The sequence below is a fragment of the Cordyceps javanica genome, chromosome 5, assembly GCF_051103115.1.
Source record: "Cordyceps javanica chromosome 5, complete sequence".
In the NCBI taxonomy this organism is placed as follows: Eukaryota; Fungi; Ascomycota; class Sordariomycetes; order Hypocreales; family Cordycipitaceae; genus Cordyceps; species Cordyceps javanica.
The window spans coordinates 2,148,856-2,171,669 of NC_139299.1; the positions used below are offsets into that span (position 1 = coordinate 2,148,856).

The 22,814-nt window shown below is 50.7% G+C and overlaps 9 protein-coding genes across 9 annotated transcripts; 5 read left to right on the top strand and 4 right to left on the bottom strand.

The window, feature by feature from the left end:
• Window positions 1-1,684: 1,684 nt before the first annotated feature.
• On the top strand, window positions 1,685-2,281 carry V2A60_007886 (uncharacterized protein; the record flags this gene model as incomplete). The annotated part of the gene is made up of 2 exons (XM_083259166.1): window positions 1,685-1,977; window positions 2,041-2,281. The coding sequence occupies 2 exons, from the start codon at window positions 1,685-1,687 to the stop codon at window positions 2,279-2,281; spliced, it is 534 nt and encodes a 177-aa protein (XP_083115292.1).
• A 151-nt stretch (window positions 2,282-2,432) lies between these two features.
• Window positions 2,433-4,021, bottom strand: V2A60_007887 (WD40-repeat-containing domain protein; the record flags this gene model as incomplete). The annotated part of the gene is made up of 2 exons (XM_083259167.1): window positions 2,433-3,454; window positions 3,505-4,021. 2 exons carry the CDS (start codon window positions 4,019-4,021, stop codon window positions 2,433-2,435), a joined length of 1,539 nt encoding a protein of 512 aa, XP_083115293.1.
• A 382-nt stretch (window positions 4,022-4,403) lies between these two features.
• V2A60_007888 (uncharacterized protein) lies at window positions 4,404-5,648 on the top strand (the record flags this gene model as incomplete). The annotated part of the gene is made up of 1 exon (XM_083259168.1): window positions 4,404-5,648. One exon carries the CDS (start codon window positions 4,404-4,406, stop codon window positions 5,646-5,648), a length of 1,245 nt encoding a protein of 414 aa, XP_083115294.1.
• A 2,255-nt stretch (window positions 5,649-7,903) lies between these two features.
• Window positions 7,904-8,530, top strand: V2A60_007889 (PLAC8 family protein; the record flags this gene model as incomplete). Its single annotated transcript, XM_083259169.1, has 2 exons — window positions 7,904-8,215; window positions 8,279-8,530. 2 exons carry the CDS (start codon window positions 7,904-7,906, stop codon window positions 8,528-8,530), a joined length of 564 nt encoding a protein of 187 aa, XP_083115295.1.
• A 1,375-nt stretch (window positions 8,531-9,905) lies between these two features.
• Window positions 9,906-10,790, top strand: V2A60_007890 (uncharacterized protein; the record flags this gene model as incomplete). The annotated part of the gene is made up of 4 exons (XM_083259170.1): window positions 9,906-9,984; window positions 10,034-10,080; window positions 10,133-10,170; window positions 10,223-10,790. The coding sequence occupies 4 exons, from the start codon at window positions 9,906-9,908 to the stop codon at window positions 10,788-10,790; spliced, it is 732 nt and encodes a 243-aa protein (XP_083115296.1).
• Window positions 10,791-10,898: 108 nt separating this feature from the next.
• V2A60_007891 (beta-lactamase/transpeptidase-like protein) lies at window positions 10,899-12,813 on the bottom strand (the record flags this gene model as incomplete). The annotated part of the gene is made up of 3 exons (XM_083259171.1): window positions 10,899-11,802; window positions 11,856-12,243; window positions 12,300-12,813. The coding sequence occupies 3 exons, from the start codon at window positions 12,811-12,813 to the stop codon at window positions 10,899-10,901; spliced, it is 1,806 nt and encodes a 601-aa protein (XP_083115297.1).
• Window positions 12,814-13,853: 1,040 nt separating this feature from the next.
• V2A60_007892 (MFS transporter) lies at window positions 13,854-15,492 on the top strand (the record flags this gene model as incomplete). Its single annotated transcript, XM_083259172.1, has 6 exons — window positions 13,854-14,153; window positions 14,224-14,238; window positions 14,287-14,512; window positions 14,633-14,688; window positions 14,726-14,936; window positions 14,993-15,492. 6 exons carry the CDS (start codon window positions 13,854-13,856, stop codon window positions 15,490-15,492), a joined length of 1,308 nt encoding a protein of 435 aa, XP_083115298.1.
• A 139-nt stretch (window positions 15,493-15,631) lies between these two features.
• Window positions 15,632-17,406, bottom strand: V2A60_007893 (and other transporter-domain-containing protein; the record flags this gene model as incomplete). The annotated part of the gene is made up of 2 exons (XM_083259173.1): window positions 15,632-17,177; window positions 17,243-17,406. The coding sequence occupies 2 exons, from the start codon at window positions 17,404-17,406 to the stop codon at window positions 15,632-15,634; spliced, it is 1,710 nt and encodes a 569-aa protein (XP_083115299.1).
• A 1,586-nt stretch (window positions 17,407-18,992) lies between these two features.
• V2A60_007894 (trehalose-phosphatase TPS2) lies at window positions 18,993-21,799 on the bottom strand (the record flags this gene model as incomplete). The annotated part of the gene is made up of 3 exons (XM_083259174.1): window positions 18,993-19,543; window positions 19,598-21,539; window positions 21,674-21,799. 3 exons carry the CDS (start codon window positions 21,797-21,799, stop codon window positions 18,993-18,995), a joined length of 2,619 nt encoding a protein of 872 aa, XP_083115300.1.
• Window positions 21,800-22,814: the final 1,015 nt, after the last annotated feature.

Genomic DNA, 22,814 nt, shown 5'->3' on the forward strand with positions numbered 1-22,814 from the left:
GAATCGGAGTCAAGGTGCAGAGCGGTCACAGCAGCACAAGGTAGCGTCACGCTGGTGGCTATGCAGCGATGGCTCCAGCAGCAGTAAGATTGTTGTATGCAGAGTGAAAGAAGCGTGAAAGATGATTGAGCGAAGGCAGCGGCGTCGGCGGCGGGGCGAAGGGCTCATCGGATGACGGCCTGGCGGCCCATGATGGAGAGCTCTTGTGACGAAATTGGGTTTGGCGGCATCGGGCATGTGCATGGCGCTGGCTGGCTGGCGACAGCGCCTGATTGGCTGGGGACGTGGTGATTAGGCACGCCAGCAGCTACTCAGTACAGTGCCTGACGTGCAAAGACGTGCAAGACAATGGCGAGTACCTATGAGAAGGGGACGAGTGTTTTTTTTTTTTTGAACAAAGGAAAAAAATTCACCAAACTCATAAAATGCAACTTCAAACGGCCAAATTCTGCGCAGAAAATAGAATCACAAAAATACCATGTCATATAGGCATCAATCTGCTTTTCTCATCGTCACTCGCGACCCGCTGCCCAGAGACGACCAGGTACTAACCTTGTAGCAACCTTTCTCCAGCGCACTCACCCACTAACTGAAGATAAACTACAGGGGGTCAGCCAGCTCCGATGCAGCTTTCCACTACCAGTAGATCCCGTAGTGAACACGCTAAAAGAGACCAAAATATTCCTTCTAGTAAGAATATACTTCTTTAGATACTAATGAAAAGAAATTATAATTAATAGTGTAATAATCATAAAAATTATTATCTAAATTCTCCCTTTACCTTTTTATAAGTAGGTTCGAGGCTAACCTCCTTAATAGAATGGTAGGCAGGTAGCTGGCTACTATTGCTCTTGCCCTTGGCTCAATCTGTTAACCTTCTATCATGTCTCTCAGGTACGTCGGGCGCATGTGACATCTTTTGTAATCCCCACGCTACCGTAGGATACATTGCATAATGTGTCAAGTGCGCCGCTCTACGTGCAGATCCGATGAACAAGACATACGGCAAAGTCTGTATGGTCTCCGGTCCTGTGCCAGCGTGCGAGCCTGGCCGGGCAAGGCATCGCAGCGCTTCATCGCCCGCCCTCCTGACACTGGTCAACAGTTATGCCCTTCCATGTGACACATCTCAGGGCCAGAACTGGCCTAGCTCGGCCAGTGACTGAACAAACATTTCACAAAGCAAGACGTCTTTCATCTCCTTTTTCGCCTTTTCGCCTTTCCGCCTTTCCGCCTTTTCCCTTTCTTTTTCTTTTCTTTTTTTTTACTTGCCTTTTACCCCCCTACGCGTCTAGCTTTTCTTCCTCTTCAATTTTATAAAACTATCGTGAGACAGTAGATACTGTGCTGGAACCCTCACCCTTACCACACCACCTGCAAAGCTTTTGGTGGGAGCACTGGGAGCACTGGGAGCACTCTGCTCTCGAAAAAGTGGAAATCCAAGCTGCCACAGGTACCGAGTAGCTCTCAAATTTAACAGCGGCGGCGAATACGCCGAACTCCCCCGACCAAACCCCACGCTACCGACGCAGCTTGACCGGGCATGCGGCCACCGTCTCTACCATGTTGCCCATTGCGTTGGAAATACTTGCATTTTTATAGACATGACCGCATAATCACTTCTGATCAGTACATTCGATCTCACGCTAATTTCGCTACGATATACGCCGAATAAAGATTCATCATGGCCGTCACAAACGCCAGCACCCCGCTATTCTCCGCGTCTCTCATCGGACCTGATGCCGCATCAGCCTTCCCAACGGGTTATGAGATTCGCCCCCTTGAGAGAAGCGACTACGCCAAGGGCTTCATCGAGTGCTTGCGGGATCTGACATGGATGGCGCAAGTCACCGAGGCCGAATTTCAAGAACGCTACGACGAGATGGACACTCTTGGCAAAGGGCCATACTACTACCTAGTCATTGAACACGCTGGTCGTATTGTAGGCACTGGCTTGGTCCTCGCCGAGAAGAAATTGTGAGATTTGCAAGCATACTACACCCAAATAATGAGCACCGCTGACCCGTCGTTTGCTGCTAGCATTCACAACCGCTGTACCGTCGGCCACATTGAGGAAATCTGCATCTCCAAGGACCATCAGAGCAAAGGGCTGGGCCGCCTGCTCATGAACGCCCTCAACTCCGTCGCCGACAATGCCGGCTGCTACAAAACAATCCTCAACTGCAGCGAGCAGAAGCAGGAGTTTTACAAAAAGTGCGGTTATGACGGCTCTGGCCTGGAAATGGTCAACTACATCAAGGGTGCCACGACCCCGCGATAAGCATGGTAACAGATTTTATGCAAAAGCTCTACTCTATTGATGAGCGAAGAAAAGGGTGCCAAAGTGTATGGCTAGCTTGCTCCCTCGCTGTAAAGACAATCCGGCCCCGTCGTTAGAACATAAAAGTACATGAACCCTGCAAATAGTCTTCTCAAGTCCATAGGCATAGTTTACCACTTCCATTGCCACCGGCGACCCAGTCCATACTGGGATGGCAGTGTGCTACTGCCGGCACTGCTGTGATGCCATCACCGCCCAGCTGTGCGAGCTGGCTGCCATCCGCCGCAAAAATGTCCACAAAACGGTTCATGTTACCGATGGCGAACTTTTGGTGGCCATCCTTGGGACGTAGCTGCCATTGAGGCTTGAGAATCGTTACCCAGCGCCCGGTCTGGTTGTTATGTTTGATTATGTGCGCCGGTTCGAGGTCCGACTCATGAATGTCTTGGCCCGGGGACCACTTGCCGGCCTCGGCAAAGTTGTAGATCTTGATAGTGTCGTCGTAGGAAGATGTTGCCAGCTGTCCACCCGCGCTCCAAGACGCGTGCGACACAGAAAGCCTGGAGGAATGCTCCCCCAATAGAGCAGGGTGCCGCAAGTCTCCCTTACCAGTAATCTTACGGAGATCCCAAATCTTAACTGTTCGATCGAGTGAGGCCGTGGCGAGGAGATGCGGCTGCAAGGGGTGCAGCGAAAAACCACCAATCTTCTGCTCCGACAAGGTCCATATTTCTTCCGAATTGGGCGCTCTGATATCATAGCGACCAACACTGCCGTCCAAGGTGGAAAAGTAGAGCATGTTGGGTTCTGATGGGGCCACATCGAGAGCAGAGATGGGCATATCCTCGGTCGGGTCCTGTGGAGCAAAGATCTGTGTCGAAACACCCTTTTCTAAATCCATTTTTCTTATTGAGGAGTCGTAGGATGATGAGAATACGGCGTTCGCGTCCGTATGAGAGAAGACAAACGATGTTATGGTGCGCGCGTGTGTCTTGAAGGCTGAAATGACGGGATCTCCAATGTCCGTATCGTCCTCGTCGTCTCCTTCTGGGGCAGTTTGCGACCCGTCAAAGACGCCCATAGCGCCTTCTTTATCGCCAGCGAAAATGATCGGCTTCTCTTCAATGGGGTGAAAGCCCAGTGCGTACACACGCTGCGGAGTAATCTTAATGTCTGCAACACTTGTTAGACCGAAAATAGCTTCCGCTGCAGTCGAAATTTACCATTGGGAGCCCAATGCTCGTATAGCTTCAGAGAACTCATGCGCAGTCGTAGATCCTTCAATCCAGAATCTGTCGTTTCCTTGATGTCATCTTCGGAAAAGGTCCGCACACCCGGTTCTGCGCCGCGGAAGATGCCAGTAATGCCAGCAACGCTGCCGCCGTATTTTTTGCCTTCCACGACAATGTCTCCGAGGTTGAGATCTTCTCCGACTCTCATCCTCTTTGCATGGTTCTTGCTGGCTTCATGCTCGGCTTCAACCTCCAATTTGCGTTTTAACGTGTCGTTATCGGCATCAATACCTGCCAAACGGGAGCTCATACGGGTTGGCCTTGCAGGCTCCCGTTTTACCGGTTCCGCTCGCGACCTCCTCTTAGGAGTCGGTTTCGGGGCCGGCTTATCGGGTATAACCTTTTTTGCCGTGGCCGATATATCTGTAAGCAACGCCTTGTTTGCCGCAATATTCTCGAGCCGCCTTCTCTCAAAGGCGCTCATCTCGGCTGGCTCCTTCTTAATCATCTTCGGATTGCAAGGACAGAAAATTGAAAAATCAATGCGTAAAAACGTAGAAACCGGAGAAGAGTAATAAACAAAAGACTGCAAGTCGAAGCAAGCAATTGCTCCCAGGCAAGATTCCCCTTGTGTAAAGATACGTGAATTGAAAGTGAACTGGGATGCCGTCGCGTGGCGCGTAGCGTGTCAGACAGACCCACTTTTGCTAAAGTGCTTTTTGGCGCGAAGTCACGGGCAATCTTGTCTGGCCGTTGGTGGTAAATTTCTTGGACGGCCCACTTGCCTGATCTATACATTTGCCCCTAAGGAGATTTTATATCAGGACAAGTTGACGGCATTGGGAAGAAGACACCAGGCTGTGTCGAAACACCCGGCCTTTCTTTACGCCATGCCGCCAAGTATCCTGCCATTCCTCTACCAAACGAGGACAATTCAACATGGCCTTCGTCGGGCAACTCTGGCTCGGCTCATCCGACAGGCTCACTCGTCCTCTCAGAACAAGGCGAATTATTCAATTCCTTTTGACTGGGAAGATGACCCGCATAATGATGACTTCTCGGGGAAAGTTTCCTCACAGCCGTCAACAATCACTCCCTCGGAAGCCGAGATCTTCAAAGGCATTTTCGATGAAATCTCACAAGGGAGAATGCCCGTTGCCAAAAAGAAGCCGGCATTCAGCGCGATGAGGGAGCAGGCCGGGCCCACGACAGCAGCGTACGCCAGTCCATTGGATACCAAGGCCAGATCGATTGTCGACCAGGCACGACTGACAGACTTTCGTGACAAGTTTCTGAGTCGGTATCCATCCTCACTTCGGAATGCGGCGCAAGTGGCCTTGGGTCTATTTGAGGTACCGGCGAATGAGGAGGGAACCAGCACCTATATGGAGCTGAAAGAAGCTGATGCTGCCAACTGGGCTGAAAGAGCAATGCACGATCGAGCGCGATCAGAAGAGAGAGAGCGTGTGGATCGTCTCATGGACGCCTGCACCACAGACGCCGAACTTTGGAATCTGATGGAGCGCGAAGTCTTTTCGCTACCAGAACGGCTCGGTATAATTCAAGATACCGCCGCATCCGCCACAAAGAAGAGAAAGAAGGTCACCAAGGCAAATGGGAAGTCTGCGGCAGAGGAGCCGGCCAAGGGTTCCGCTACTCCCCTGGAGTCCAAGCCTGATCGACGCTTGATGGAAATCCATGGACGACTATATCCCCACTTCATCTACAATGGTCTGAAGCTCTTGGATACAAACTTCAAACGCTCGTCACCATATGCTTTCAAGATACTCCCTCGCGTCAAGCAATTAGGCTTGCCGTCGTATGTTCTCGGTGTGTCCACGTCGTTCTACTCCAGGCTTGCTTCTCTCTATTGGACCAGATTTGGCGACTCAACTGCGGCTCTGAGCGTACTCGAAGAGATGCTCTCCTCGGGCTTGTACGCAAATGAAGAATCAATGGAAGTTGTGGACAAGATTCGCGATCATCTGCACGGATGTACTTGGGGCGCTCAGGGACCGTTTGTAATGGCCATGATGGAATCTTCTCCGTATGATGCTAGCCTGTCGCAGAGGCTTGAAAATATGGAGCGCTATATCCGAACCTCGATTACTCAAGAAAAGCAAGACAGCGCCTGAGATGCGACAGACCGCCTGTATCCCTAGCAGCAGCTGGCTGCGTGTATAAAACTCCCATCCTGTACTTTAGCTGTATACTAGTTGTAATTTAGTAGTGTGTCAAACCTTTATATTCACCATCATTTTCAATTCCAGAATCACTGCTTGGAGGCACACGACTTCGCGGAACAAGGCAAGCAAGAAGTATAAATACGTAGAAGAGTTCTATACTAAGCAGTCGAGTAGTGTGACGGGCAAACACCATGCGCCAACTGTGTCCGAAGCGAAACGCTGTCCATGTACCATCTTCCGAGCGCCAGGCTCTCTGGAGATTCTTATACCCCAAATAGGCAATTAAGGGCACAGATTCCACTGCCATAGGCCCAGAAGCGTGTAAACGGCCCTGCTCAGATGGACCGAAATCTGTATTTCTCGTGGGGCACGAGCGCAATCCATTAATTCTGGGAAGTCCCGACCTATCTATGGATGACGAAACCGATTCTTCGTGTTAGAAGAGACTGTATCCGCAATTAGAATATTGTTTTGCGCGAATTACGCTGCATCAAACGTATATGCTACTGTGGTCGATCACCAATCGATTTCAGCATAGTTGGGAAGCCTGTCTTAGCTCTGCTTGTGTCGACTTGAAGCTTAAGCTACTTGAGAAATCCGTTGCAGAACCACGGGTGATAGGCTCAAAGCAGGCAGGGTAGTGCACAACCTCCTCAGAAGCGCCCTGGGGCTGGGCATCATTGCTGTGAGGGATCCCGTTTCCCGGCCGGCAGGTCCTATCCTGGAGCATCTAGCCGCGTCCTGCGAGAAGCGAAGAGTGGATATATGGGTAAGGAAGATTGTCCTCATCTTTGTATTGCGACGGCCATCAAACTTAACCGAGCCCACTTGTGGCGCGGACAGGCGTGCTGGATGCCAATATGCGTACCATCGCAAGTGGCAAAGTCAGACATTAAGACACCAAGGACAGACCATAGAGGCGGCCCCAGGGTCCAAACAAGACTGATGGCCCAAATCGAGTGCGATACCGGGTCATTCATGGGTAGTATGGGATGCATCCATTTCCGGCGAAAACTGGCTTGAGAGCTGATTTGGGCCGGCAAGGAACTTTTCCGAGCCTATAACTAGATAATCAGTCCTGGGAGAACCTAGCGGGAACCACGGGGGCTTGAGTGTGAGGGCGTGACCACCAGAGTAAATGAAAGCTTAACCCGATTTAAATTAAACATCTTATTTCAGCCTTGCCGGAGTAAGTAGCCAAGGGAATGCAGACCGAGTTGTAGGGTGTGCAGGGTTCATACACCCATTTGGCTGAACAACGCGCCAAACCTGACCCTTTGGTGGCGGCAAGGCTTTCAGCCAAGTTCAGCTGTGATTCCACTCACACCAGCTAGACCTCCTTTGACCGCAACGCGTAATTACAGGCTGAACGTGACCTTGCCTGTATGCGCCATAGGTAGAACCCTTTTTCTTGGGCTGCTACTGGTGATAGCCATTTTGGCCTTGTAGGTTGGAAAAGAAAGCCTGTCTAATAAGTGCTTCATTGGCTCCCGCTTTTGCTAACAGTTTCAAAGTATAACTACCGCTACCGCACCGGCATTCAGAGGTTGTTAGTTGCGCGGACTGTCATTTTTGTCGAAGGGGTTTCATGTGGTGATGTCGGTTTGCGTTGCGGTTCGCCAGCACTTGCTTATTTCCGCCCATGAAGATCGACAGAGGAAATGAGGTGACACAAAATTAGAAGCGACTGAAATTTTCTTTGTACTCCGTAAATCATCAGGCATCTTCGTCGTGTTCTTGACTCATCGGGTGTCAAGATCAGACCCTTGATGGCATTTGCTCCACTGGAAGCTGAACTTTGCTGGAGCCAACCATCTTCATTAATTCTTGAGTGTCTGGACCTTTTCATGGAGTAGCATACTCGAGTACTGGTGCTGCTGTCCATTCTCAGCACAGACAAGACGCCTCATATACCAACCCGGGGGGTGTTCAGACACTCTCAGCCACAATGCGCTGGACGATTCTCGGACCCCGGCTTGCGAAAGTCAGCCCGGTCTAGGCAAGGCTGCCTCGAAGCGGCAAGTAAGCTATTGACTATCTGAAAAGAGGATTGTAATTTCTTATAAGAGAAAAGTCGAACCTGCCCTCTGCTGGCGTCGACCAAGGTCTCTGGTTCCGTATCTTGTCACTCTTTCTGCCGCCTTCATCACCACGTAATTATACCCACAACTGAGTCCTCAAATTTGCTTCGCTTCACCTATACAATGGCAACTCCCATCCAGGAGCAGAAACCTGCCCAAACAAGTGCCCCGGTCCAAGGAAATGGTCCTATCAACGATCAAGAAGTGAAATTCTGGACAGACAGGGCCAACGACTTTCTCGCCCGCCCGTCAGAGCACATCAATTCTAGATCACCAGAGGGATCTCAAGCATGGTATACGGGATTTTTTGACTGTTTCAACCCAATTGATACCTGCTTGATCACTTGGTGCCTTCCATGCATTACCTTTGGCCAGGTCCAGCACAGGATGCAACGATCAGTTGATCTCGAAGGATACGAGCCCATCAACACCAGTGTAAGCAACCCACTCCAAAGCTTCATCGCCTTGAGATACTGACGACAATCCTTTTGTTTCTAGTGCTTGTTGCTATGCGGTGCAGCTTGTGTCGGTTGTGCCTGTGTTCCGATTGCGATGCAGCGTCAGATGCTTCGCGAAAAGTATAACCTCGAGGGTGGCTGCATCGAAGATATTGCCAGGACGTATTGCTGTGGATGCTGCTCTATCGTGCAGCATGACAAAGAGGCGCAGCATCGCGAACGTCTCCTCCGGCAAAGCAGCGTCGACGAGCAATACAAGGCAACTCCTGGTATGAGCTACCCGCCTAAGTAGGGTGTGGGAGCAGATTGGACCTCTGGCGGACGGATCTGGAGGTAGAGCGTTTCATATACCATGTGTTGGATATCACCAAAAATAGCTCTTCACGAAGATTATACATTCTTTATATCGATTCATTATGTTTAAATTACTCGACGCAAGAAGCCTTTTGTCCGCCACAGGGTCAGTTTGTAGCTCCTGTATGGAAGCGCTCTCTTTGCAGCTTTCTCGCCCCATATTGAAGCCCGGATCGGCTTTCTCTGATGAAATGGCAGGCATAGTTCAAGTGAAGTAAAAGGGCATGATGGGAATGAAAGATATGCGATGTGCAAGGTACTTTGAGCCAATTCAACGATGAAGCTGTCAAAATTATGCATATTACCAGGGCGACGACAACTTGTACTTTGAGAGCCCGAGAAACAGGAGTTCAGGGCGATTGTAACGACGGAGCATGCTGAGCATGGCGTCGGCGACTGCCCTCGCCACCCATCTTATCCCAACTTCGTCGTAAAAGGGAATGGACCAGCAATTATTTGCGGTTCTCTGGCTCCAATCTTTATGAATGTCATATTTCCCTCTGCATATCTCGGCCGTTTCGATACTTATTGCATATGCCATGCCCGCGGCCCGTTTCATCGCGGTTTGATATGCGATCAATCTAGGCGTGCATGTTAGCGAGCATTGGGGATGAACAAGCAAGCAGAGATCGATGCAGGCCTCCCAGGCGATTTTGATACGAAAGTTCGTTACGCTCTGGAAAGAGCACTCATTGCCCATTTTAAGTCTTTCGACTTCAACGTAATCTACATATCTTCCGCAGCTTCCCTTCAGCCCAGTCTCAACTATGATGACAGAATGCCCTGTAACCCATAACGGTGGGGGTTCACAACAAAGGAGGCTGACTATCCAAACATAGAAAAGCAAATCCCTCGCTATTAATTTTCATATTAAATCATTTGGTTGAAATACTCTGAGCGGTATTTTCTCTTTTTCTGGACTATTATCTTCTCATCTGTCTTTTCTATGTGGAGTACACCTGTGTTGCTCGTTATGCTCTATAGAAACTCCTCCATTACATATAGTGTTCCCAGCGGGCCATTTTCTGTTCTTCATAGCGACGAAGCAAAGACTCTGAACAAAAGCAAACCAGTCTTGACAACGTGTTCGTCACATTGCCTTGGTAGTATTGGTAATCAAATCTGCGAGTGTGGGGACATCTACAGTGTTCCCCCGCGCGGTGTCGGCTCTAGGTAGTTTCGAGCTGGGCTGTCAGAAGATCTATAAATAAATGGACCTTCCCGCCTGAGCAGCCGTCAAGGTTGCTGTTCTCTTCGCCATCTGCAAGCTAGCCGTCGCAACTCGTATATCGGTTCACATATGCTGGGAAAATATGTCCTCTGAAAAGATTGTCTTCTTTGACCTTCCCAGCAAGGAGCCGTGTATTGCCTGGTCCCTCAACCCATGGAAGAGTAAGTGCCGCAATTTATATTCCATGACGCCGGCATTAACATGGCATAGCCCGTCTGTTACTGAACTATAAGGGTTTGGATTACGAGACGAACTGGGTAGGCTATAGCAACCACAGCATTGCAATTGTGTCATTGACAAAAGCGTTAGGTGGAGTACCCAGATATCAAGCCGACGTTGCAGCCTCAGTGAGTATCCCGCCATCATTGAGTATTCAGGTGTGACTAACTCTGAGAATAGTGTTGAGCCTGGTGATTCACGCTGGCCGTTCACAATCCCCGCGATCAAGTTTCCCGATGGAACTTGGTCTCAGGAATCCCGCGTGATTGCTGACCTCATTGAGAAGCGTTATCCAGAGCCATCCGTGCACCTTGATTCTCCATACCAGAGTCGGATTGAGGAAGTTGTGCCTCGGGCCTTTCGACCACTGATGGGAATTGGGCTGAACCAAATTCCCAAGCGTCTGCTCAATCCGTCAAGTGTAGAGTACTGGATGAAAGACCGAAGCGACTATGTCGGAGGTGACCTAGCTGAGTACGAGGCAAAGAATGGCGGCGAAGTTGCCTTTGCCGCGGCTGCTCCTGGCCTCAAAGAAGTGACTGCTATGCTGAAAGAAAACCCCGACGGTCCTTTTTTCAGTGGCAAGGAGGTGATCTATGCCGACTTCGTCTGGATTGCGGCGCTTTACTTTTTTAAGCGCATCGGCGACGATGTTTATGAAGGAGCTCTCAATGCCTCTGGCGATCGTACAGTTCATGAGAACCTTCTCAAGGCTGCCGAGCCATGGTTAAAGCGAGCTAGCCATTGAAGAATGTAGTATATTATCTAGCTGAAGCATCAACCTACTACTGTTGGACGGCGTCCCATGCAGAGTATGAATGAGCTGTCATATCTTCATTTTGTCCCTTAAAAGCTTCTATGTAACCTTCGTAAACGTCACATCAAATGCTGGATTCTTGACAGCCTTCACACTGCCTAGTCTGTCATGTACAAAAACAAACTCACCCAAGCTTAGGTAGTCATATGACGCTTGGTCAAAATTGAACCACGTCTCACAACTTCCATCCGCATAGAACAAAGCATCGTCTTTGGAATCGGCTTGCTTATCGGTTGTGGTATCAAAATATGCACGCCACATGGTGAAAGTGCTGCATCGGTCCTGAGGCACACTCCTGGCGTGATTTCGCACAAACGGTGCGTCACCAATGATGTCGACCGGGTACATGCGACCATCTACTGTGGTGTTTTTGGAACCTGAGACGCCCCTCGGTGCGCTCCCAAGGCTGTAGCTGGGCATGTTGGATAGCGCATCGAATCCACGGACGACGAATCTCTTAATGGTGATCCCAGGGCCTTTGGCCATGGCAAGTTCAAGGGTGGAGTTGGACGATTTATCGGTATAAGTTCCAACGTACCCATCTGCAGCTGAAGCCTCATCTCTAGCAGCCCGGTCAATAGCTGGAACCAGCGTTTGGACTACTGTGCTAAAGATCTTGGTGCGCATGTCAGGGTCCAAAGTAACCTCTTCGCCACCAGAAAGCACTGTCACCACAATGTCATAGTCTGTGATGGCTCCAACCAAGGCGTGGTACAGACCAAGATCTCCACTTTTGGTGTAGACATCAATAACACGTCTGTCTTCGGTCAAGGTCTTGCTGCGGAGAATTTCCCAGCCAGCACCGACGGACATGCCCATGGATGATGTGTGTGTAACGGGCTTCATCCATTCTCTTGTCTTTTTCGGTGAGAGAAGCTTGTACGTGATAATAGACTCAGCGAAGGAGACCATGTCCAAGGTGTTAGAGAAAAGACCCCCAGCACTACTGTATGTAAGAACTCAACCAGTTAAGGAAGCGGGAAAGAGATCACTCACGCTTCGAAAATTCCCAAGGTGACGTTCCAGGTGGGCTCGCCCTTTGGCACAAAACCAAGTTTGGAGAATGTCTGCACCGGGCCATTAAAAGATGTGCTTGTCATGTTGGCCACCTTGAAGACGCCGTTCTTGGCCAACTGGTCAAATTTCTCTCCAGTAGCAGCTTCGATGACCATGGCGAGCAGCGTGAAGCCGATGTTGGAGTAGAGAGGAGTAGCACCGGGAAGCTCTACCGGGGGCTTCTGGTTGACGGAAGCAATAATATCATCCGATGTACATTTTCTGGTGCCGGGGAGTCCAGAACAAGTTGGACCAGTGCCGTTGCGAACAGCTGGAAGGCCCATTTTGGTCCACGGGACATCTGTAATGAGAGCCAAGTCGAACGCCACTGCAAAGAGATTAGAAATTACGGATATGCATATATAATAAAGATACCCGACATACTGTCGCGAGGTAAACCAGAGAGATGGGTTGCAAGATCTGCAATAGTAATATCCTGCCATGAGATGCTGTGGATGGAGTCGCGAGACTCCGCTGTCTTCGCCAAGTCGGGAAGGTATTTTAGTACCGACGCATGCAGATCGATTTTATCATGCTGTAAAGCAGACAATACAGGCATCATCTTAGATACACTTCCAACGCGGTAAATGGTGTGCTCGTCAATAGCGGAAGTTCCAATACCGGATAAGACAGGTGGAGTGTGGTGATAGTTGAAGAGTAGTTTGTCTTCGTGCGTCGATTTTACCGCGATGGAGATGCCACTGGTAGTCATGGCTGATGCCAGTGTCCCTTCAAGGTGGGCTGTGAGCTTTGCGATAGCCTCTTGAACAGCATCATTTTTGCTGGGGTTCCGCGGGCCAGGGAGAACACGGCCAAGGGGTGGGCAAGCGTTGGCCCGGGCGAGCCCGATAACCGACAACCCTGCGAGAGCAATAACGAGATTCTTGAGAGTGGTCATTATGGGAATGGGCAAGAGTAGATGAATTGATTAATGTGCTGAGAAGCATTGTCCTTGGAGCATTGCTGGTATATATATACACCTATGGTTTCTCCAAGCGCTGCCGAGATCCTTCGCCGTCGTGCGTCTTGACATGGCATTACGCAAATCGGAAATGGCAATATCCGCAGTCCAAGGCCAACTTCGTCATCATAAGGCTGAGCGTTGGGTATGAGCCCACACGTGGGCGCAGTTTGGTTGCATCATCTTCTTGCCATCTTCGGACTCTGCAAGTGCGAGCGGCGGCTACCGTCAGTTGCTGTCTAGAAACCAGCGGGTATATCAGACTCTGTTCTATGGACACCGGTTTGTATGTGTCGAATTCTCAAAGGGTGTGATTGAGTCCCACATCCCTGCACATTTGCTGACGGTAATGCTCTGACAGAAAGGGGGCAGTGTTTCCGGCTACAGTCATCTCAAGAGTCCGAGGTTGAGAGTCCGAGGACAAGGCTCTGTTTGGTGGCTACAAGGCTCGGCCCACTCACTCTCCTCACACAATACTTGAATAATTATGAAAGGCGTGGTGGATATTGTAGATCTTTGTCAATAGATGAGCTGGACATCCGGCCTTCATTTACAACGAAGAAAAGTATACTTTATGCCGTGACTCGCATTCCAGAATTCTCCATGTAAATGGTCTCTATTTCCGAACTACAATTCTCTTCCGTTGCACGCCAACTGTACCAAATCAACCTATTCACCTTTTCAAGATACCCAACTTCACTGTGAAAATCATAATATTTTGGCTTCATTTCTCGACACGTTCCATGATAATCTCAACTGATAATTCGTATATCGGGAGACGAGTCATCGAGTTCTTCAAGTCAGGCTCGTGGCTGGATTGACGACGCTATAATATGGGTGCCACGCGGGGTAACTAGTTAGTGTCAGCCCGATGTATCGGCCCTCGTTCAACGTCGCCACCTACCTAGCAGCAGAGCTACTGATACTCAACGTAACCAATACGTGGTGAAATTTAAAGAACCTCAAATAAAGGTGAAATGTCTCAAACAGTCACGGCCACGAGCAGCTCGGAGCACACTTCCACTGCGCTAGGCATCTTGGAGCTGCACAATCTGAGCAGCGCTGGAATCCCGCTATCGGATCGCAAAGTCGACTCTGCCAGCTTCCAGGAAGAAGGGTTCGTTTCATCATGTACCAACAACGGAGGCGACGGTATTCCGCCCCCAGACGCGCAGAATGTGGTAGAGCGATGGAACTATCCCCGCGGCAATCTTGGCAGAATGGCCTTTGCGTTTGTGTCATTCATTGTTGCCGGCATGAACGATGCCGCCATTGGTGTATGTACCTGCGCAATTCGCTGAAGCATTGGGTAATGCGCCATCATTGACTGATTTATGCGTGCTATAGCCTTTACTACCCTATGTAAGTTGATGATACTCCCAAGGAAGCCAACCGCTAACCTGTGTACAGCTTGAAGATTACTACGGCCTTGGTAAAACTGTCATTTCCCTCATCTTCTTGACACCATTCCTCGGATATTCTGTGGCCGCGTTCACGAATGCGCGAATTCACGTCAGATTTGGGCAGCGCGGAATCGCAATCATGGCACCTCTGTGCCACGTTATCACCTATGCGGTCCTGGCATCTCACCCGCCCTATCCCGTACTGATCGTAGTCAACGCGATTAGTGGTTTTGGTAATGGACTAACTGATGCCTGTTTCTGTGCATGGGTCGGTGCAATGGACAAGGCGAATACCATCCAAGGTTTCCTACACTCTTGCTATTCTCTCGGGGCGTTGTTTTCACCTCTCATAGCCACGAGCATGGTTGTGAAGGCCGGCCTGCCGTGGTTTAACTTCTACTACATTATGGTAAGCGCTGAACTTTTCGAGACTAAAACTGTCAAAGATCAGCTATCTGAGATTTTTGAAGGTCGGCATGTCAGCGATTGAGCTTTGCGGGCTTTCATTCTTCTTCTGGGACAAGACAGGCAGCGTGTACGAAGCCGAACATGCGCGAGAAAATCCCTCCGCAACTGGCGCCGGCACTAGAGAAGCTATCAAATCGCCCGTTACATGGCTCTGTGCGCTGTTCTTTTTCGCCTACATGGGCGTTGAAGGTAACCGAACTAAAACAGCAAAAGTCTGGACAGCGGCATGCTAACTAGCACTGTAGTTGGGCTTGGAGGCTGGGTAGTCACATTCATGTTGAATGTCCGTCACGCTTCAGCTTATGCTTCCGGTATTTCTGGCACTGGTTTCTGGACTGGCATGGCCGTTGGCCGTGCTACACTCGGCTTTGTGACGGAACGCTTCGGCGAACGTCTCTGCCTGACAATTTATTTGGCCATCTGCCTTGGCCTGGAGCTTCTATTCTGGCTTGTTCCAGAATTTATTGTTTCCGCAGTTGCAGTGGCATTTCTAGGATTCTTTTTGGGGCCTATGTTCCCTGGCGCAGTCATGGTCACGGCTAAGCTACTACCCAAGAGGATCCACGTAAGTGCGATTGGCTTTGCCATGAGTATGGGAGGCACAGGCAGTGCCGTTTTCCCGTTTATCATTGGTGCAATTGCGTCCAACAAGGGAGTCAGTGTCTTGCAGCCAATTATTCTGGCTCTTATTGCGGTCATTGCTCTGGTATGGCTTAGCTTCCCACGCATCAAGAAACGTGATTAAGTCCCCATTGGAGAAAATAGTATATGGTCACTTTGAGGATCATCTTGTTAGTGAAGTAGGCAAGTATGTATATGTAATGAAGATCGATAAGATGACAGGATAAATGCTATAAATGTAATCAAGTGGTACTCTCAGTCTTTCACTCAACATGGTTCATGTTGGTGCCGTCAACCCGCACTCCGCCCTGCGCATCTCCAGCAATCTTTGAGTGCTCATCCTTCTGCGCTGCAAGTGCTTCAACATCTATCCCTGCCTTACGACGTATCTCTTCCATTTTCTCATCGTCAGGGCGCACCCATTCAGTACTCTTCCAGGGCTTGACTCGCTCGAGGTACATGGTATCGATCTCTTCGATAGTTCGTCCCTGGCCCTCTATGACGAAGAAATAAATAACAAACCCAGCAACAAAATTGCAGGCGGCAAAGACGTATCCATATCGATAGTCAATGGCTGCAGTGATGAATGGAGTGAAGAACCCGATGCAAAAGTTCCAGATCCAGTTGGCAGCAGTGGAAATAGCCATGCCCTTGGCACGGTAGCGGGAGGGAAAGATTTCCGCTTGAATAGTCCAGATCATAGGGCCCCAAGTAGTGGCAAAGCCAAGGATGAAAAGGGCTGCAAAGACGATGAGAACGATGCCAGGCGTAGGTGTGTTCTGCGGGTTCTTGTGGTCAAGCGAGAAATGGCCAACTGAGGCAAAGATAAGGAAGCAGATAAACATCCAGATAGAGCCAGCAATCAAAGACTTTCTGCGACCATAGTGCTCCACAATATATAGGCCCAGAAAAGTGACAACAAAGTTGATGGTGTTCAGGATAATTTGCGTGATGTAGGAGTCGATGTTGACGGATTTAAAGATGCTCACGCCAAAATAAAAGTAAAAATTGGCTCCCGTAAGCTGCTGCAGAGACTGCAATCCAATGCCCAAAAAGAGGCGATACAACATGCGTGGCGCTTTCAGCATGGAAATAAACTCGGCGACATGGCCCATCTTGATCTTGGACTCTGCGTGGAGCTTGCTCTCGATCTCGGCGACTTGGGTGTGGACGATGTAGTGATTTCGGGATGCGCCGTGAACCTCACAAAGAGTCTTGATGGCTTCTTCAGTTTTTCCACGTCGGTAGTCGAATCGAGGCGTTTCTGGGAAGAAGAGTATGCCGACTCCGAGGATGATGGTCCAAATCCACCCGAGGCCTATGACGATGCGCCAGCTGGCCGAGCTATGCATTTGGTGGTGGTAGGTTCCAAAATTGAAGCAAGCAGCGAGAAAAATGCCCATGGTGATAAAAAGCTGATAGGCGCAGACCATGGCACCGCGAATCCACGCAGGCGCCGTCTCGGCCTGGTACATGGGGACGAGAAGACTCAGTGCTCCAACTCCTAGGCCGGCAACGAAACGGCCGATCATGATTTGATACCACGCTGTCACGGAAGCGATCTGGATGACGAAGCCAATGGAGGTGATCAGGGACCAAAATGAGATCGAGGGACGACGACCGAATCTGTCGGCGATGGGGGCGGCGACAAGCGCACCAATCAGTGTGCCGATAGATAGGAGAGAGACAATGAGACCAGACCGGACTCTGCTAAAGTACGGCTCTCCATTTGAATCAGTTTGACCGAATCTCTCGAGAAAGTCTGGCATCTCGAGAAAGCCAGAGATCTGCCCTGTGTCATAACCAAAACTACATACCAATTTTCAATTAGCCCGATGGAATTGAAAGAGATACTCGCTCCAGAAATAGCTTACATGAGACCGCCCATGGAGATGAGTATACCCATAGCCAGCGACTTGCTCGTCAGACGCGGTAGTGGCGAGTAGTCGAGGCCGGACTTTGACGCCCGGGCATCATTTTCACGGCCCCTTTCGGTATTGGGATTGTGGTCATCGAATGTAACGGAACCGAGTCCCATTGTTTCAATTAAGTATTGTCCTTCGTAGCGAGCTCAGCTGGCGAGTGTCGTCGTGCTTTGGGCTGTGCCGATGTTGCCTGTCGCTGCCAAGGAACTCTGTTGCCGATAAAGAGAGGAATAAAGTTTCAACGAGGCGGCCCAAGGGTAATTCTGGGGAATGCTGTTCATACCAAGAAGTTGGGCAATTGGGACGGAGACTGGGGATGGGGGGATTAAATGGGATGGGGAGGCAACTAGCCAACATGGGACCTTGTAGTGAACTAGAATCGCCAGACGTCTTGGCCGAAAGAAATGAAACGAAAGACTGAGCTCCGGAGCTCCGTGAAGCTAATACGCTCTAGTTGTGAATCTAGGCCATCCAAAACGAGAAACTAAATAATTTTTACAGGGCACGAGACCGGTTGCGGAGGGCCGGTTGCTCGCGTGTCAAGACGTCATGATATCATACTCAATTGCGAGGCGGCGCACCAAAAGCATATTTCTGGGGGTAGTGGCGCCTCCGAACCCTTGCCTATCCTGTCGTCTGGTATCATTCTTTCTTCTTTGTAAGCCATTACTCGAAGTTCCAAAGTCGCAGAAATCCGCGGGGACAATGGGTATACATTCGGTCCTTCTTTTTTTTTTCTCGTCTCCTCCAGCGGCGCTCACTCGGACGTGGAGCCGCCGGAGGTCCCAATGACGTCGGTTCGGCGCCAGCGAAAGTTGGCTCCACAACTGCCATTTCGGCTTGCCGGATACAATAATGGTAAAGATTGAGTTGTCTCGCCAGTCGCCGTTGTGTGACTTTTGCACTGTTGTTTGTCTTACATCTGGTACAGCCAGCCTTGTCTCGCCCAGGCGGAAGCCTCAACGCCACTGAATCGATCCGGCTCCGCTACGAATATGACGGCCATGTTCATACGCGTTGCGTCTTGCAGGGACCTTCATCAGTCTGGGGAACTCCCTCTTCTGGAGTTTCTGCGCAGGCTTCTACTGGTAGATTCAGATGGTCCATGGGCCGCGGTGCTGTTACGGTCCAAAATTATTTACGGGCCCGATGGACGGTGATGGAGCCGGTGCTGCCGCGCCGGCCAATGTTGTCACCAGACCACAAGCGGCGGCTTTAATACTCCTTGCTCCGGGGGGGGGGGGGGTGCTGCTCACGGCGCTGTGAAAGCATTTATTTCAGCCCGAGTCAGTCGGGCCTATATTGCATGGCACCATTCATCATGCGGTTAGCTACCACGGCTGGCTGACCACGATACGCGCCGCTCATCCCGGCACAGGGATACAGGCTTTAGAAGGGCTTCTCATGCCCGGAAGCCGTGGCCGACCTCACTTACAGCTGATCGTCCCCGAAGTCGAATTCAAGAGTGATGCAAATGCTTGTTATCGGTATCTGCTATATGGTGCTAAACTAAAAACGTCTCTATCAACGCCAGATGAAAAAAATTATCGTGGCATCGTTCCCAATACGCCGTGCCCGTCTATGCTTTGCTCAATATCATATATATGCTGCAATGCTTCCTTGGCCAAGTTCCTTGATGCTCGCTACCTTATCCTCTTTATTCTTCGTCTTTCTCTTTTCGGCTCGACGTTGCTTACCTCTAGGACGTAGGAATGTGGCCCTCAACCGAGCTCAAAGCGGCCAAATTCACTTCACCCATTCGTTCCAGTGCCAAGTGGCCTCTTTGATCCGAGAGCAGTGTGACACACTCAATCACATCCTGTGGCTCAAGCAAGTGCCATTTGGCCAACGTGACCTTGGTGCTTGGACCGACTGTAACAGTGAAGACGTGAGCAGCGTCCAGCACGGATCCAGAAACGCCATTCAGGCTACGGAACATATCTTCGTCCGTAAAATCATCACCAGAGCAGAGGGCAAATTCGATTCTGCCAGCGTTTAAATCACCTTCGCTACCAACAACGTCAGGATTGTGGTAGCGGCTGATGAGGCGCTTCACAATCTCTCCCTTGTTGATAAAAGTTGGTCGCACCTCAATGTTAGCCTTGCCCGCCATAACTTCAACATCCCACTTCTTAGCCACCGTGTCTTCCACTTCTTTGTGAGCCACCCGGGACATATGCAAGCCTTGTTCTGGGTCAGCGAGGCGGTAATGCCACGTGATGGCGCATCGCTTTCTCTCAATGAAGGAGCCTAATGAACATGTCAGTGCCAGGCTTCAGAGCGAGTTCACAGCCACAAAATTACCTGTTACTTTGTCTGTATATTTCTGGAACACGTCGATAACCTCATTTTGCCAGCCCATATCGAATTTATCGGCCAAATTAACCCATTCATTGGAACCGGGGTCTCTCATGAAGCTCCCGTGCTCTGCCGAAAAGCCAAGCTCTGGAATATGGCCCAAGTGCTGGGTAAGGAACTCTTGGTCTCTGCCGGAGATGATCCAAACGGAGTTGCGAGGCTCAGCGGCTAGGACCTTGAGAGATTCCAGCAGTCTCTCGGAAGGGACTGCTGCGCTTGGCTCTCGCACAATAGGCGTAAGTGTTCCATCATAGTCAAACATGAAAATACGCTTCGAAGCTGCGCGATATTGGGATAGCAATAAGGCACGGTCGAGGAGTGGCGTGGAATGCTGAATGGAATTGTCACCGAGGACGCTGTGGATTCTGCGGATAAATTTGGTTATCCAAGACTGCACAGTCTGTGCCGTGACATGCTCATAAAGACGGCTTTGCATCTTTGCGCGGGCTTCATCAGGCATGGTCAACGCGCCGTTGATCTTCTCAGCGACATCGGTAAGGTCCCATGGGTTGATATGGATAGCGTCGCTTAGACTGGCAGCTGTACCGCTAAATTCAGACAGTATGAGCGGACCATGTCCATCCTTTTGACAGACGACATATTCGAGACTGGTTGTATTCATGCCGTCTCTCACCGACGTGATCAAGCCAATGTCCGCAGCTCGAAGCAGCGCAAAGTATTCGTCTTGGTTGATGTACTGGGGATAGTGCTGAACAGGTGAGAATCCCAGACTTCCATACTGGCCATTTATTTGCATGACGAGCTCGTTCACACGCGTCGAGGTCTTGTACTCGCCATCCTCCTTGTCTGCTACCTTGTTGGTGGGCGACGTCACCTGAATGAGGACAACCTTCTCCCGCCACTCTGGGTACGTCTCGAGGAATCGATCGAAAGCTTGGAGTTTCTGGACGACTCCTCGGACACTATCGAGACGGTCTCGGCCAACAATGATCTTTTTGCCTGCGTACATCTTCTTCAGAGCGTCATACTTTTCGTCAACAGAGGATGCCCAAGCTAGCTTTTCCACTTTTGCAGCATCGATACCGATTGGAAAGACGCCAACCTGGACTCTACTCCCATATGCGTCAACTCCGAGCGTATCGGAAGGGAAGCCCAAGATGCGGGTGCAGCAGCTGAGAAAGTGACGCGAGTAGCTGTAGGACTGAAATCCGACCAGGTTAGAGCCAAGAATGCCCTCTAAGACCTCCCTGCGGCGAGGAAGGCAGCGCAAGAACTCGCTACTGGGGAAAGGGCAGTGTAAATAAAATGAAATGTACATGTTGGGCACTGCCTGTCGGAGCATGCTGGGGAGGAGCATGAGGAAGTAGTCGTGGATGATGACAATGTCACCCGGCTTGTAAATCTCGATGATTTTGGAGGCAAACTTTTGATTCATTCGATAATAATCAGCCCACTGGATTTTTTCTTTGCGGCCATCATTTGGCTCATGCTGCTTGTAATGGAATAGGCTGTACAAGTCGTGATGGGCATAACCGCGCCACCGGCCCTGATCGCGGAGCATGATCCCCTCAGGGGTAATTTCATCTTCGTCAGCGAGCCAGACAGGAACAGTCCGGATTGTCTTGTCATTGGCAAGCTGGTGCTCTAGGCGCTCCTGGTCTGCCTTGGGGAGCCAGAGTCCATCAAAAGGTGGTGGGGTTGGAAGTTGCGCTACGCCGTCGACAGGAACGGGGGCTGAGAGAGGATTCAGAGAGGAGAACCCGACGGTTGTAGATCTTGGTGATTGGGGCTCGGGTTCGAGTGGTTCGAGGGGAGAGTCAATTTCGCCAGTCCAGGAGACGACAGTGTGTTTGAATGGGTTCGCGGATGAAGAGAGGTAGGCGAAGGAGTCGAAAAGGGCAGACTGGCCGCCGCGGGGTTTAAGTCCCTATTGAATAGCCTGCGTCAGTGTGTGATGAAGAAGAGACAAGGTTATGGAATTCGACATGCAGCATGCCGCACGAAGCTTCTGGCGCAGGCAGGAAAAGAAGATGGTAGCAGAGGCATTTAGGAGTGACATACCCAGTCACCACCCTTACGGTAGGTTAGTGCATGCGGAATATTGAAGGCAGCCGATATGATGCTGCCGCTGAGAGAAAGCTCTGGGTTGGCAGCCAAGATTTCCGAGAGCGACTCGCGGCGAGTCATGGCGAAGACTTTGCGACTGCGCGGTGATTGCGACGTTGGACAACGGGTAGAGGTGTTCTGCGATGCGGGGGAGGGGAAGCGAACCACCACTGCTGGCTGGCTGTGTATATTGAATGTGAGGGCTAGGATCTACCGCAGACTGCTGATCTCCCTACACATGCGGGAGTGTCTCTGAAGCTGGCAACGTATGACGGCGTGTGCAGAGGAGAAGCAGTCCGGGATGAAGCAGCAGGCGAAATGGGTTGGAAGCGGTTATTAAGTTCACATGGGACCGGGGGACGCAGTAAGTAGAGCGATAACAGCACATCGGCGGCGCGTGTGTTGGCGCCCCTCCCAGGTTGAAGCTACCTTAGTACCTAGAAGAATGGGTACCGTAAGTCGTGGCCATGGCGACATGGTGCGCTGAAGGGACGCCACCACGGTGCCGCAACCTAACAGCGCATGCGCAACAAGCATACAGCGCTCTTCAGTGGCTTGAGGCCTCGAAGGCGGCTGCTGGATAGGGGGCAACATTTAGTGGCCATCTGGGTCCGTGGGGCTTCAGGTCACATCTTGCCAGTCAGCCAGTCTGCTGGTCGAGGGCCTGCCTGGCCTGATCTAGGTAGCCTGCAGCCCCCCCACCCCCCTGGTTGGCATTACACAAGCCTGAAGCTTCCGCTCTGATAGGCTAGCGATATTGGAGAAAAGCTTTTGTGCAGACCTACGGAGAGCTCAGTAGATCTCTCGGTTGGCGTGGCAAAAGGGCTTGAGAGTTGCAACGGGATACAGGGGACGGCAGCGCAGAACGCGGTTTATCGCCTTTCAGATTGCGGTGAAGGACAACACCAAGGCCTTGAACCTCTTGTGTCTGCAAATTCCACGGTAATTTCCAGTCATTAGAAACTCGCCCCGTTTGCTACCCCAAGGTAAATACTTCTGGCTTCCAACTCAGACTGTAAGAATTAGTAGCCTGCTATTTTTAATGACCTGTGGGACGGGCCCTACCAGTCAGCGCATCATCAACAGTCCCGACCGA